Source organism: Sus scrofa, chromosome 14 (assembly GCF_000003025.6).
Source record: "Sus scrofa isolate TJ Tabasco breed Duroc chromosome 14, Sscrofa11.1, whole genome shotgun sequence".
Taxonomy (NCBI): domain Eukaryota; kingdom Metazoa; phylum Chordata; class Mammalia; order Artiodactyla; family Suidae; genus Sus; species Sus scrofa.
In genome coordinates, this window is record NC_010456.5 from 29,131,748 (window position 1) to 29,146,460 (window position 14,713).

General features: G+C 46.2%; 1 protein-coding gene across 11 annotated transcripts in view; it reads right to left on the reverse strand.

Annotated features, from left to right (window-relative positions):
• The window catches only part of DNAH10 (dynein axonemal heavy chain 10), a 154,776-nt gene that overhangs the window by 36,268 nt on the left and 103,795 nt on the right, over positions 1-14,713 (reverse strand). For 10 of the 11 annotated variants that reach the window (XR_002338322.1, XM_021072219.1, XM_021072220.1 and 7 more), the window contains 9 exons: positions 14,123-14,275; positions 12,534-12,794; positions 11,428-11,600; positions 9,758-9,851; positions 9,133-9,300; positions 8,099-8,287; positions 5,904-6,075; positions 3,517-3,720; positions 2,169-2,249 (listed from right to left, as the gene is read on the reverse strand). Coding sequence is in view for 10 of the 11 variants with exons in the window: in XM_021072219.1 (XP_020927878.1) it covers positions 2,169-2,249; positions 3,517-3,720; positions 5,904-6,075; positions 8,099-8,287; positions 9,133-9,300; positions 9,758-9,851; positions 11,428-11,600; positions 12,534-12,794; positions 14,123-14,275 (1,495 nt within the window). In the remaining variant the exon portion in view is untranslated. The remainder of the gene's footprint in view (positions 1-2,168; positions 2,250-3,516; positions 3,721-5,903; positions 6,076-8,098; positions 8,288-9,132; positions 9,301-9,757; positions 9,852-11,427; positions 11,601-12,533; positions 12,795-14,122; positions 14,276-14,713) is intronic. The other variant, XM_021072222.1, reaches the window with a different exon arrangement.

Here is a 14,713-nt window from a genome sequence, read left to right on the forward strand (position 1 = left end):
ATAATAAAAATGACAGGAAAATGTTTTAACAAAAAAGAAAGGCAAGGAGTTCCCATGGCAGCACAGCAGAAATGAACCCGACTGGTATCCCTGAGGATGCGGGTTCGACCCCTGACCTCAATCAGTGGGTTAAGAATCCAGCATTGCCAAGAGCTATGGTGTAGGTCGCAGAGGCAGCTCAGATCTGGTGCTGCTGTGGTTGTGGGTTAGGCCGGTAGCTGTAGCTCCAATTCAACCCCTAGCCTGGGAACTTCCACATGCCGTAGGTACGGCCCTTAAAAAAAATTTTTTTTTAAGTAAAAGAAAGAAGATCAGCTATCGCTTGTGAGTGGCTTTTCTGGACCACAGTACAGATTCACACTCTGGCAATTTCTCTAACACAGAAAGCCAATTCTCTTTCCCTACTGGTAGGAAGGTCTGTCTCCCTAAAGGCTGAGGCACTTATGTGAGAAGCACCTGAGATTCCAGGAGAGAAATCCACCCAGTGTACCAGGCACATGTTGGGCACAAGGTAGGCCTTCCTATACATCTGCTGTAAGAATTAATAATCACTCCTGGTGCCAAAATCACCTTGCTCAAATTATCTCACAGATTGCAAAATACCATCACCTCAAAGCAGAACATGAGGAAGACTGGTCAAAAGTATGCATTCATCCATATTCTGCCTTTTTTTGCCGGGGGGAGGTGGTCAAGGCACATGGAAGTTCCAGGCTAGGGGCCAAATCAGAGCTGTAGCTGCCAGCCTATGCTGCAGCCACAGCAGTGTGGGAATCTGAGCTTCGTCTGTGACCTATACTGCAGCTTATGGCAACACCAGATCCTTAACCCACTGAACAAGGCCAGGGATCAAACCCTCATCCTTATGGATACTAGTTAGGTTTGTTACCACTGAGCCACAAGGAGAACTCCCAGATTCTGCATATTTGATCTCAAATTATACCAAGGGGTCAGCAACCCACAGCCCATGGCCCAATTTTATGGCACACATGGAAAGCTTTGCCTCACAAGTATCCATACCTAATGGGCAGATCCATACCTATTCATTCCAATAATGGTAATATCTTCTAAGGGAAGCAATTCTAAGCAAATTCCACTTGGTATGATTTATGATACTGAACCACTGAATACTGAAAGCAAACCTAAGTGCTAATACCCGGAGATGGCAAACAAGACTGTGAAAGTTCAGGTGCATCTACATGAGGATTGGCAACATACAGCCCACAGGACAAATCTGGCCCGCCGACTATTTTTGTAAATAAAGTTTTATTTACACACAGCCATGCCCACTCATTTACATATTGTCTATGGCTGCTTTCCTAATGCAATGGTGGAACTGAGCAGTTGCAACAGAGACCATACAACCCACAAAGCTGAAAATATTTATCTGGTCCTTTACAGAAAATTTGCTGATCCCTGAGTTATATCATTAGGAAAGAGGCATTCTCTTAGCCTCCTTCCCCACCTCAAACTGCAACCTGCCTATAGAATAGGACTAGTTACGTATTTATTAAATACATATTTATAAGGCTGACACTATTTACACGGTCGGCCAGTGTCATAAATCTGCTCGAGTTAGGTTTAGATAAAAAGTTTTTCCTCAAAGATAAATAGGCTTGCTTTCTTATTTTGAAGACTAAAATTAATAACCAAGGCCTTAGGGGTTTGAAATTTTAAAGCAAATGCAGCACTGAGGGATAACTGGTTTACCAAAAGGTCCTTCAGGCATCCTTGGGTTTAGGGATTAGCACACTTTTTCTACCAAGAGCCAAACAGTAAACATTCAGGCTGTGTGGCCCGTACAGCCTCCATGGCAATTACTCAACTTTGTGGATGCAGCATAAAAGCCAACAGACAGTATGTTCATTAACTGGGTTCCAACAAAACTTCATCTACCAAAGCAAGGGGTGAGTGCAGGCCAGGGTTGCTAACCCCTCCTTTGGTTGATACCTAGTCAATTTTTATCCTACATTGTCCTTGTAGATCCCTTGAAATCTCTTTGGACTAAAACACTACGTACACCCAAAAGACACTAATACACTAAAACACCATTTGTGACCATGGGCGTTAATGACGAAGGAATTGGCTGGACCAAAATTCAAAGTCAGAAGAAGGATGACAAACTGCTTTGCTGTACTGTTACTGTGGTCCCTGTATGAGTTGTCACTTACCTAAAAATGACTTAGCAACTGCATGCAGAGCTTGGGAAGGCCAGGGCATGAACCAGTCAATACCAGTGTTATTTACTAGACCTTGAAAAGAAAAGGAGATAAAAGAGATGATCCCTCTGCAACTCTGAGACACTCAGAGCATGGATACAATCTTTGGTACCCAGCAAACTGGTGAATGAGCTGGATGTGTCAAAATAATGATCGAAAGCAGGATTTTGAAACAGACTTACAGACATAGAGAACAGACCTATGGTTGCCAAAGGGAAGGGGGAGGGAGTGGAACGGACTAAGAGTTTGGGGTTAGTAGATGCCAACTAATCCATTCAGAATGGAGAAGCAATGAGGTCCTGCTGTACAGTACAGGGAACTCTATCCAATCACTTCTGACAGAATATGATAGAAGATATGAGAAAAAGAATATATATATATATATATTCTTTTATGGCTGAGTCACTCTGCTGTATGGTAGAAACTGACAGAACATTGTAAATCAACTATATTTTAATTTAAAAAATATTTTTAAAGCAGGGTTTCTCAGCCTCAGCACTATTGACATCTGGCTAGTCAATCATCCGGGGTGGGGCTCTCTGTACACTGTAGGATCTTTAGCAGCATCCTGGCCTCTATCAATTAGATAGGGTTGTCTTTTTTTTTTTTTTTTTTTTAAGGGCCGCACTCGTTGCAAATGGAGGTTCCCAGGCTAGGGGTTGGATCAGAGCTACAGCTGCTGGCCTATGCCACAGCTACAGCCATACCAGATCTGAGCTGCATCTGTGACCTACACCATGGCTCACGGCAATGCTGGATCCTTAACCCACAGAACGAGGCCAGGGATCGAACCTGCGTCCTCATGGATGCCAGTAGAATTCATTAACTCCTGAGCCACGACAGAAACTCCACAATCAGATAGAGTTGTATACTCCACTGCTCCCAGTTGTAACAGCCAAAAAATGTCTCCAGGCATTGACAACTGTCCCCTGGGGGAACAAAACTGCTCCCCACCTGAGAACCTCTGTTCTAGGGGCAGGTACTTCCACCTTCCATGAGTCTGCCAGAATATTTCCCAATGGAAGGGAACAGGGAGCCCTGCCTCACCTCCTCTGGGCCTTGTACCTGGGACCAGCGTTTCCAGGTGTTGGAAGACATCAGCCTCCTATCAGCAGTGCCAGAGCCTTTTGGCAACTGTGAGAGGTGGCTCGGGGCTGATCCTACGGGGTAGGGTCCAAATTTCAACCTAATGTCATGTGTCACTTTGCTGGTGGAACCTCAAGGTATGTGTCATTCCCTCCTCAAGGCATGAGCCCTGCTGAAGGGCGAAACCAGATTTGCAGCCTCTGCTCAAGGGCACCTGGGAAATTCCTGCAGCGGGTCCTCAGAGTGTCCCCCACCGGCGACATGCCCAGGACAATATGCAGGTTATTTGCACTCTTGTTCACAAAGTACTGCCACACAGACTCCTTGGCCGGGCCCATCCCTTGCTTCAAAGCCTCTTGTCCAATCTGACTGAGGACTGACTCCTTTTCCTCTTCTGGAAAAAGCGCCGGCACGATTCCTAGAAAACAAAGACAAGGGTCTTTTTTTTTTTTTTTTTTTTTTTTTAAGTCTCTGGGTTATTATCTCTCTGGGCACTGACATGGCAGAAGGATAGCGTCACAAAAGAGTAGTAGATGCCAGATCCAAAAGCCAGGGCCTGGGTCCCGACTCTGAGCCCCAAGGCTCACCTGGGAGGGTTAACATGAGTATCAAGGCAGGAGTTCTCAACTAGGGACAATTTTTCCCTCCCCAAAAGACATTTGGCAGTGTCTGGAGACATTTTTGGTTGTGCCTGTGCCTGTGCGTGGGTGTGTATGTGTGTGTCAGGGGTGGTACTAACAGCATCTAGTGGGTAGAAGACAGGGATGCTCCTAAACATCCCATAATGCCCAGGACAGCACCGCCCCCCCCCCCCCCGGCAAAGAATTGCCCAGTCCCTAATGTCATTCGTGCCAAGGGTGAGACCCAAAGCCTTCGTGCTGCAGCAAAGCATGAGGGCTTCAGAGATACTTGACCTCGATCATTTGGAATACTATTAAATGGGCCCACCAGACCCCACTCGGTCTTCATAGAAAACACAACATGAGCTCTGCAGTGGGGGTTACAGAGAACAGGGCTGACACTTACATTCACGCTTAGGAGCTTGTGATCCACCTAGAATATGCTGCTGACCCAAGGGCATGTGTGCTAAATGCCAAGTAGGCAGCCTGGACCACGGGTGCCCCAGGCATTGAGGAGATAGGAAATCTCCACCATCAAGGAGGCTTTTGGAGGAGGGAGACCTTGCAAGGCACCAGAGCTAAATCTGGGGGGAATGTTTTCTTGGTGGCAACTGGAAAGTGACATTCTGCTGTTTGTGCCCCCAATCCTCATCCATCCCTCCATTCCTTGTCATAGGTCCCTCTTTTCCTCTGGAGAACTGCTTCCCATCCATTCTAAGTCTGGATGTGGTGTTGCATCAGTCCGACTAAAGTGATTGGCTGAAGGACAGGCATGTGACCTGAGATAGCCAATGAGAGCCCTGCCTGGCACTTAGGCCACACCTCCTGGGAAGAAGAAATCCTTACTCATTGGGCTGAGCAAAGAGGATGCAAGCCTGCAGCTTCTAGTGCCATTTTAAAAAACTACTTTGGGAGAACCCAAGAATGTAAATAAAAGAAAAACAGTAAAGCCAAGAATGGGAGAAGGGCCAGTTCATGATGATATCATTTGAACACCCAAATTCAACCCCGACTTTTTCTGTTTCAAGAATCAGTCTTCATTTCCTTCATTTCCCCTTAATTTCACATTAGCCAGTTTGAGTTGAGCTTCTCACTTGCAACCATGGAGGATGAAAAGGGAGGGAGAAAGAGAGTGTGCCAGGTATGGGTAAGCTGCATAGGCAGGATGCAAAGACTATATCCAAGAAATGAGAAGAGAAAGGCAGCTAGACTGCTGAGAAAGAAATTGGTCCATAGAGACCCAGAGCAAAGAAAATACAAATGCAACGTGCAGAGAGTGGATCTTAGGAAGCGGGAAGATCAATACAGAGATGTCTGTGAAAAGTCAAGGTCAGATATGATAAGGGTCTGATTTAGACGATAAAGGGAATGCAAGGGAGGGAGCAATCTTCAGAGACAAAAAAGAATTCACAAATGTGGGAGAGGTTAGGAGTCGACACACTCTGAGGTTTAGGCCTGATGAAAGTTACAATAATTAAATAAATGGAGGCATGCAGGGGAGAGCCCCCTCAAGACAAGAAACAGCAAGATTCTGGCTAGTTGGGCTTTGGGGGGTTTTGTTGTTTGTTTGTTTGTTTTCTTTTTTGGCCACCCTGAGGCATATGGAGTTCCTGGTCCAGGGATCAGATCCAAGCCGCAGTTGTGACCTATGCCACAGCTGTGGCAACACCGGATCTTGAACCCACTGTGCCAGGCCAGGGATCAAACCCACAGCCTGATGCTCCCAAGATGCTGCCCATCCCATTGCACCACAGCGGGAACTCCTGTGGGAGGTGCTTTAAGAAAGTAATGCTTGGGGAATTCCTTTGTGGTGCAGTGGGTTAAGGATCCAGCGTTGTCACTGCAGTAGCTCTGGTTGTTACCATGGCTTGGGTTCGATCTCTTGCCCAGAAACTTCCACATGCCACAGGCCAAAAAAACCACAATGGTCATGCTTATTTATCAGACCGCCTCAGTTGAAAGCTGAGCGGCATCCAGGTACCTGAAGTGAGCATGTTGTTGATGAGCTCCAGGAAGCCCTCCTCGGCCACATGGGCATCCGTGAACAGGAAGATCATCATCTTGTTCTCAATGCCGAGCTTCAGGTAAAGGTTCTTCAGATCTTCCCGGAAATTGTTCTCAGAGTAGCCCCGGCTCAGGAGGATCTCAAATACCTGCCGACACAGAGCAGAGCACCCTCATGAGACCACCAGTCTGCGGGAGGGTATCATGTTCAGTGCAGACAGAGACAACAGTTCCCAGCAGCGCGGCTCGGGGCCTGAAGGCACCGTCGGGCTGAGCCACTGTCCAAGAGGGACCAGGGACGGCAAAACTGGGGGATCTGGGCCATTTTCACAAAATGCGATTGAGAAACGCAGGACCCAGAGAACTCTGACATTTCTTCTTGTCCAACCATGCTGGACATTCTGTGCAGGGCACACGTGTGCGAGGTGAGAGTGTGCAAGGGAACAGGCCAGTCCAGAAAGATTAGGAACAGGGCAGAAAAAAGGGGTTCGGGGGATCAGGGAAGGGACAGCCTCAGTCACTGAAATGAGTCGTTTGAGTTACAGGGAGGGAGGGAAGGCAGAGCACTGGCCAGGCAACAGAGGAAACGGGTGTGTGTACCGTCACAGTGTGAGCTCAGTTATAACTAGATCAATTGTGGAAAGATGTATAAATAAACCGAAGAAAGAAAGAAAACTGAAGAAGTCAATTTCAAAATCTTACGTTCAAAAATCCTCTTACACACAAAATAGCTAAAAGTGGAAATAAGGACACAAATGTAAGCCACGTCTTTTCTGTTCAAGCATTTCCTCCGGGTCAGACGCGTAACAGTTTAACTGCGACCAGCAGCCATCGGTTTTGAAATGGCTCGTTTTTTTGGCTGTGCCCGAGGCATGAAAAAGTTCCCAGGCCAGGGATCAAAATCAGGTCGAAGCAGTGATCCAGGCCGCTGCAGTGACAACGCCAGATCCCTAACTGCTAGGCCACCAGGGTACTCCAACTCAGCTCAGATTTATGGTAAAGATCCCTCATTTCCTCCTTCCTCTACACCTCAGTTCTCACACACACACACACACACACACACACACACGTGTTCACACCTACAGTCACACACACAAACTCAAGGCCGCATGGATGCCCTTTGGCCAAATATGACCTGGCCTCCAGTTCTGCCTGACACCTGCAGACCCCGTTCATCCTCCCTGAGCCCAGCTTTCACACATTCCCTCGGCAGTTCCCGGCGCCCCCACAAGAAGAGCTCTCTCTGGCCCCACTGGCCCCACACCTATCCTGGACAGGAAAGTCGATAGAGACAGAAAGCAGATCAGTGGTTTCTTAGGGCTGGGGGTTGGGGAGACAGGAAGGCAGCGGGCAATAGATGAAGGGCTTGGGATTTCTTCTTGGGAGGATGAAAACGTTCTAAAATTGAATATGGTAATGGATTTGCAACCTTCTGAATACATTAAAAAACACTGAATAGTACATGTTAAATGGATGAATTGTATGGTCTGTGAATTTCACCTCAATAAAGCTGGGTTTTGTTTTTGTTTTGTTTTTCAGAGTCTAAAAACGGCCTGGATCTGTGTGTGCTGGTTGCACAGATACAGCAACCAACAAAACTGCCGACCCTGAATGCTGGGTCCACAGAGGTTTGTGCCAAGCCCTCCTCTACACAGATGCATGTCATAAAGCACAGGATTTGGGAGTTTCGATTGTGGTTCAATGGGTTAAGAACCCAACTAGGATCCATGAGTTTGTGGGTTCAATCTCTGGCCTCGATCGGTGAGTTAAGAATCTGGTGTTGCCGTGAGATGTGGTGTAGGTTGCAGACTCGGCTCGGATTTGGCATTGCTGTGGCTGTTGTGTAGACTGGCAGCTCCAACTCAACCCCTAGCCTGGGAACTTCCATATGCCATGTGTGCGGACCTTAAAAAATAAAAAACAAAAATAAAATCACAGAATTTGTTCATCTTTGACTTTCAAACTTGATTTGACATACTCTGCTCCAAAAACAATAGTTAGATGCTTCAAATAGGCAGTTAAAATATGACTCTCCCTCTCAAAAAAACCCATTATACACTCTACGAAAACACTGTGTAATGATCTGCTGTAGATTGTTCCAATATTTGCAAGAACTACCAACTGCAGAAATTGGCGTATCAAACCCTTTTCTGGGAGGGGAGTTCGGCTCACCTCGCAGCCGGCTGTGAAGGCAGCCAGCCTGGCAAGGGACTGCTTCCCAGAGCCCCCGACCCCGACCAGCAGGGCGTGGCCACGGTCCATCCGAATGATCCGGTGGACACGGGTCAGGTGCTCCAAAGCATCGTCAAAGAGCACCAAGTTCATTTTGGTGTTGCTTTCGTTATACTCTTCGAGAATTTCCTGGGGAAACACAAGAATTTCCTGAATTAAAAAACAAATTTTTTCAAGGATCACTGGCTTTGAAGAGCCAGACTCTCTCCTTTTGGGCAGGAGATATTAAGTACACAGGAAAGGAGATCCTGCTGTGGCTCAGTGGTAACGAACCCAACTAGTATTCATGGGGACACGGGTTCGATCCCTGGTCCTGCTCAGTTATGCTGAAACTCAGAAGAAGTAGCTTAGATCTGATGTTACTGTGGCTGTGGTGTAGGCTGGCAGCTACAGCTCCAATTCAACACACCAAGCCTGGGAACTTCCATATGCCACAGGTATGGCCCTAAAAAAAAAAGAAAAAGAAAAAAAAAGGAATGGAGGAGAGATTTTTCTGAGTATCTACTGTGGTTGATATAGTTAAATCATTTGTGCTTATAAGACTAGCTTTCTTCACCAAGATTTCGATCTACTGGTCTGTGGTTGGCCAGCAGCAAGCCAAAGCTGATTACAAGGCTCAACTTGTGGGTTTAAGGTGAAACTGAATATCAACTATACTTCAATTTTTAAAATTTTTAAAAAGGTGAAAATGCATATCAGGGCATCAGGTGAGTGGTTCCCAAAGCTGGCTGTGCAGTGGAACCCTGGCACTCGCCATGGGCTTGATGAAGGGAAACACATAAGGACGGGCTCCAAGGGTCTAGGGGTTTAACAAATCCACCAGGCCATTTCCATGCACCACTGGACGTGGACACCATGGGGTGGGACACAAGCCCACATTCTGAACCTAGAGACAGAGGCATGGGTGTTCTTCCCGGTTCCACCTTCTGCGCAGCCATCAGTGTGCTCCTGGGAGAGGTGAGCCCCAGCCGCACCTGGAACAGAGCTTTGGCTGCCTCGTAATCCTGGATGTCTTCATAAATGCGCATTTCCTCCTCGTGCAGAGCCATCCGGAAGTCTCCAAATAGGATGGGATCCCTCATCACTGCCTCCACGTCATCATTAAAATGCTCCACGACCAAGTTTCCTATATGCTCTTGGACCTTTACAACATAAGACCACGTCAGGACTCACACTCAACACCATGTATGTGCTAAAACTTGTCACAAAAAGAGCACACGTTAGGATTATTTGAAGTAATCTGCATTTGACTTTTTTTTTTCTTTTTGCATTTGCTACAAGGTGCTTAATAATCCGCCCCCCGCTTACCTGTTGATTTTTCATCGTTAGTCTCTATTTTTCTGCAATGTCCCATGTAAAAAATACCTTGGGTTTTTCGTTTTGTACTTTTTCCTTTTACCCAGAGAAGAATTTTGTGGTTAGAGTTTTTTGCATTTGCTGGTACATTTTTTTTTGGGGGGGGCCACACCCTCAGGACGCGGAAGTTCCTGGGCCAGGGATCGAACCCACGCCACAGCAGCGACCCAAGCCTCTGTCGTGACAATGGAACATGCTGTGCCACAAAGGAACTCCTGCTGGTACATTTTTCAAGGCACTCACCAGCTGCTTGTCTGTTTCACTGATTAATCGATCGTGGAAAACTCTCAGACACTCGTTCCTCCAGACTCTCACCATCTGGGTCACTGTCTGGAACCTACAGGATGGAAGGGGCAAAATCAGCCTCAAAGTCATCTAGAGAATATCGGGTGGAATGCCACTATTTTCAGATGGCTATACAGGGTGCAGAAAAGACCAATATTTCTATCATCTTTTTCTCTCCCTGGTCTCCCATAAGGAAATTTAATGGAAGCTAACGACTTAAGCGTAAAGACCATAGAGTTGTCATTTAGAATGCGTCCTTCTGCAGGGAAGAAAAAGAACATAGGAGTTTCCGCCGTGGCTCAGCGGTAATGAACCCAACTAGTATCCATGAGGACTTGGGTTTGATCCCTGGCTTCATTCAGTGGGTTAAGGATCCGGCGTGGCTGTAAGCTGTGGTGTAGGTCACAAATTTGGCTCGGATCCCATGTTGCTGTGGCTGTGGTATAGGCTGGCAGCTGTGGCTCCGATTCGACCCCTAGCCTGGGAACTTCCATATGCCGCGGGTGTGGCCCTAAAAAGACAGGGAAAAAAAGAGAAAGAGAACATTGTCGATACATGAGGTAAATGACATGAGAACCTGATATGACTCCCACTTGCTGAAATATATGAATTTAATATGAGCATCAGGATCACAGGCAGCTCCTTTTTCCAAGAAAAGGAGCCCCCGTTCTGGATCTTTCTCTGGTTTCTGGCCAAGAGCCCTCACTCCACCCTAAACACCTAGGGCTGTCCTCTCCTGAATTTCAAGGGTACCCAAGAGCCCGTGTGGGTACGTGAAAAGTTTCTACTTCATTTTTCAGTATTTTGCAGATTCATAACCTGAATCCACAAAATTGGACTATCCATACAGATCCACTTAGGTGAAAGTATACGTTCATGTAGATATATAAATAAATCTAGCTTTTATGAGTAAATTTCTATACCCAGACTTAAAACCCTTCTGTCCTCTGTACTCACTTCTCCCAAAAACACATCTAACATCACCTGTTGGCAACTGGAAACAATTCAGTTGCATGAACTGGATGAATGAAAGGGTGACTGAAAGGCTCCACGTGGGCAAATTCCACCTTGAGGACTGAGAACAAATGGTCAGCACTGCAGTCCCACTGAGGAGTTAGATAGCTCCATCCATGTGGCCACACATCTGCCCCTCTTGGCTCCATCTGGCTTCAACTCAAGGGCTCAAGAGGCATCACATCTTAGAGTTCCCGTTATGGCACAGTGGAAAGGAATCCAACTAGGAACCATGAGGTTGTGGGTTCAATCCCTGGCCTCGCTCAGTGGGTTAAGGATCTGGCGTTGCTGTGAGCTGGGGTGTAGGTCGCAGATGTGGCTTGGATCTGACGTTGCTGTGGCTGTGGTGTAGACCAGCAGCTGTAGCTCCAATTAGACCCCTAGCCTGGGAACTCCATATGCTGTGGGCATGGACCCAAAAAGCAAGGGGAAAAAAAAAAAGGCATCAGATCTTAACCAAGTATCTGACTCTGTTCTTCACTTAATCAAATAGACACTGGGTAATTAATTGATACACTGATTCACATCACATTCCTTGACAGCTCCTCTGTCTTAAAAGTGTGAGAAAAACCACACAGGATGGGGCACATTTTAGTGAGAAAAAACAAACTCACCGCCCTGGGTTAGTGAGGATAAGACCATTAAAAACCCTCGAGAGATCTCGAAGGTTAAAGATGTAATGAAACTTAGATGGGGTGGGAGGCAGATCTTGAACGATGTTTTTGTAAAGTGCCAACGTGCAGGAGGTCAGTTTGTCACTCACAGCCGCGATGCTCTCATGAAACACCTACAAAATGAAAAGACACCCATCCCCCAAGTATCTGTCAGTGGACGAATGGATAAACAACATGTGGTCTATCCACACTATGGAATACAACTTGGCATAAAAAGGAGTGACGCACTGACACAGGCTACAATGTGGATGAACTCCGAAAACATGATGCCGAGTGAAAGAAGCCAGACACAGAAGATTACATATTGCATGTATTGCATTTATAGGAAATACATACATAGGAGTTCCTGTTGAGGCTCAGCGGGTTAAGAACCCATTGAAGTGTCTATGAGGATGCAGGTTCAATCCCTGGCCTTGCTCAGTGGGTTAAGAACCCAATGTCGCTGCAAGGTGCGGAACAGGTCACAGAGGCAGCTCAGATCTGATGTTGTTGTGGCTGCGGTGTAGGCAGCAGCTGCAGCCCTGATTCAACCCCTAACCTGGGAACTTCCAATATGCCACAGGTGTGGCCCTAAAAAAAAAAAGTATATCTATGGAGTTCCCACTGTGGTACAGCAGGTTAAGGATCCGGCATTGTCTCTATGGTGACACAGGTTCAATCCCCAGCCTGGTGCAGTGGGTTAAGGATCTGGTATTGCTACAGCTGTGATTCAGATTCAGTCCCTGGCCTGGGAACTTCCATATGCCACAGGTATGGCCCCCAGAAAAGGTATATTTATATATTAGCTTATTTTAATTATAATTAAATATATTATCATATATATATATACATATATATATATATTATGAGCACATAGGTATAAAGATGAATATAATCCAGGATGAATTATATTCACTCTATTCTTATGGTTTTGAAAAAAATGAAAACATGTTCGCGGGCCCCTAAAAGCACGTGGGCTGTAGGCTTTCAGCTTGCTGGGCCAAAAGCACACATTTCTACCCAACACAAGGCCCTCTGGTTCAGACTTATAATTAAAATCAAGTTACCGAGGTATGGCCTTTGAGGATGGAGGAATAAATTAAGTGCAAAGACTCCTCCGAAGGAAACAGAATATTGAAGACACCGAACAGTGAGATAAATCTGGGATCAACTTCGTTTCGGCCTCCTCCAGCCTTCCCCATGGCAGCCATAAAGCCAAGGTCTCGGATGCTTTTACAGTTCAACTCCTTCCCCCGGTCATACAAGCAGCCTTTCTCCAACAGCAATTTCAGCAGAGCAATCGGCTGCTGTGTGCCATACTCATCCACCTTGATTATTTTTTTAAAGAAAAGAAAAAACAGTGGTATCATAAGGCAGAACTCAGTGATGCCTTTGTTGACCATCTGAACTAAACCTCATCACTCTGCATACCCTCTCAGAACACTCTGGTGTGAGTTCCATAGGGCTACACAAAGTTGGCAATTCTACATATTCATCTGTAATTTTTAAAAACATCTGGGTCCTCTCTAGACTGTAAGCTCCATGGGGGCAGGAACTACATACATTTTGCTCATCACTTCATGGCACCAGTCCCATAGGAGGTGCCGAATAAATATATTAATTGGATGGATGGATGGACAGATAAACAGGTGTGTGGAAGGATGGCTAGATGCATAGAAACATGCGTGGACGGACGCAGGCACACATGTATGCATGGATGGATACATGGCATGGATGAATAGATGAGTGGATGGATGTGTGGGTGGATGGATGGGTAGATGGATGGATGAGTGGATGGATGTGTGGGTGGATGGGTGGATGGATAGATTGGTGGGTGGATGGATGGATGGATGGGTGGATGGATGGATGACTGGATGGGTGGGTGGATGGATGGGTGGGTGGGTGGATTATTGGATAGGTGGGTGGATGGATGTATGGATGGATCCTGGTTTTGTAAACAGTCAACCTGAAAGACAGATTTTTCAAGATAAAAAAAAATGTTCTGCAGAAATGATATAACTTTAAATCCCAGTACTAAGAAAACTTTGCCCCTCTCAAGCTCTGGTTTCAGAAACACACTCATCCTGCATGCTACAGTTCGCTTTCCTTGGTAAATCCAGCACAATTCTTAGGAAATGCCTGCCCTTATATTTCCTAGGTATACGGAGCTGAGAATAGTATTACTATCTAAAGTACAGCTCATTTGGAAACCACTTACTCAAACATTTGCTGAATATACTTCAGAGGCTGCCTGCTGCCTGCTTTACTCCTTTGAAACACTAAGGATCACAATCAGTAAGGAAAAAATCCCTCTCTTTAAGAAGAGCTTTCCAGGAGTTCCCTGGTGGCTCAGGGGATTAAGCATCTGGCACTGCCATGGTGCAGGCTCAACCCCTGGCCCAAGAACTTCAACATGCTGTGGGTGAAGCCAATAAAAAAAGGGGGTGAAACCAAAAAAAAAAAAAAAGAGAGAGAGAGAGAGAGAGAGAGACTTCTAGTCACATTGTCCCCTAAGCTGACTCCTCATAACCTGGGCCTTGCAGATGTTGTGCAGCATAAAGATAGAGGTTCTTACTCTCACTCATTCCAGGCGCACACACAGCCTCAGAAACACAGCACACGGCACCCTGCCCCCGCCCGCGGAACCTCAGCCCACCTTGGGCATGTTCATGTCATCCATGAACACCAGGAGGCGTTTCCCCATGGGTGGGCCGTAAGTGTCTTTGGTTCGTTTTTCCACATTGGCTTCTAAGTTTCTTTGGATATCCATGGATGTGGTGCGGGAGGAGAAATTGACCATCAACACGATCTGAAACAGACAAAGATTATCCCAAAAGGTTCCTCTTTTCTTCATGGTACCTGCAGGAAATGTTTGATCATCAGCTACTGCCTATTTTGAAAATACACTGGTATCAGAACTATTTTATAACTCAATATGAGTCTGTTCTTCCTTACTTTTTTTAGTTCTAAAGCAAGAATTCCTCTTTCCTTTGGGCAGGTTGTATGAGGCAATAACTACAGACAATGCGTGTGACAGTATGGATTGTGGTGGAGGGGGTGAAGGAGGACTTGGCTTTGCACAGTTCTAACCAGGTGACCTCAGAACCATCACTTAACCTTTCAGAGCCTCATTTTTCTCACCTGAAAGATGATTTTAATGACATCTACTGGGGAGTTCCCACTGTGGTTCAGCAAGTTAAGAACCTGACTCATATCCATGCTTCAGGGGCAGTTATAACATTTAAAA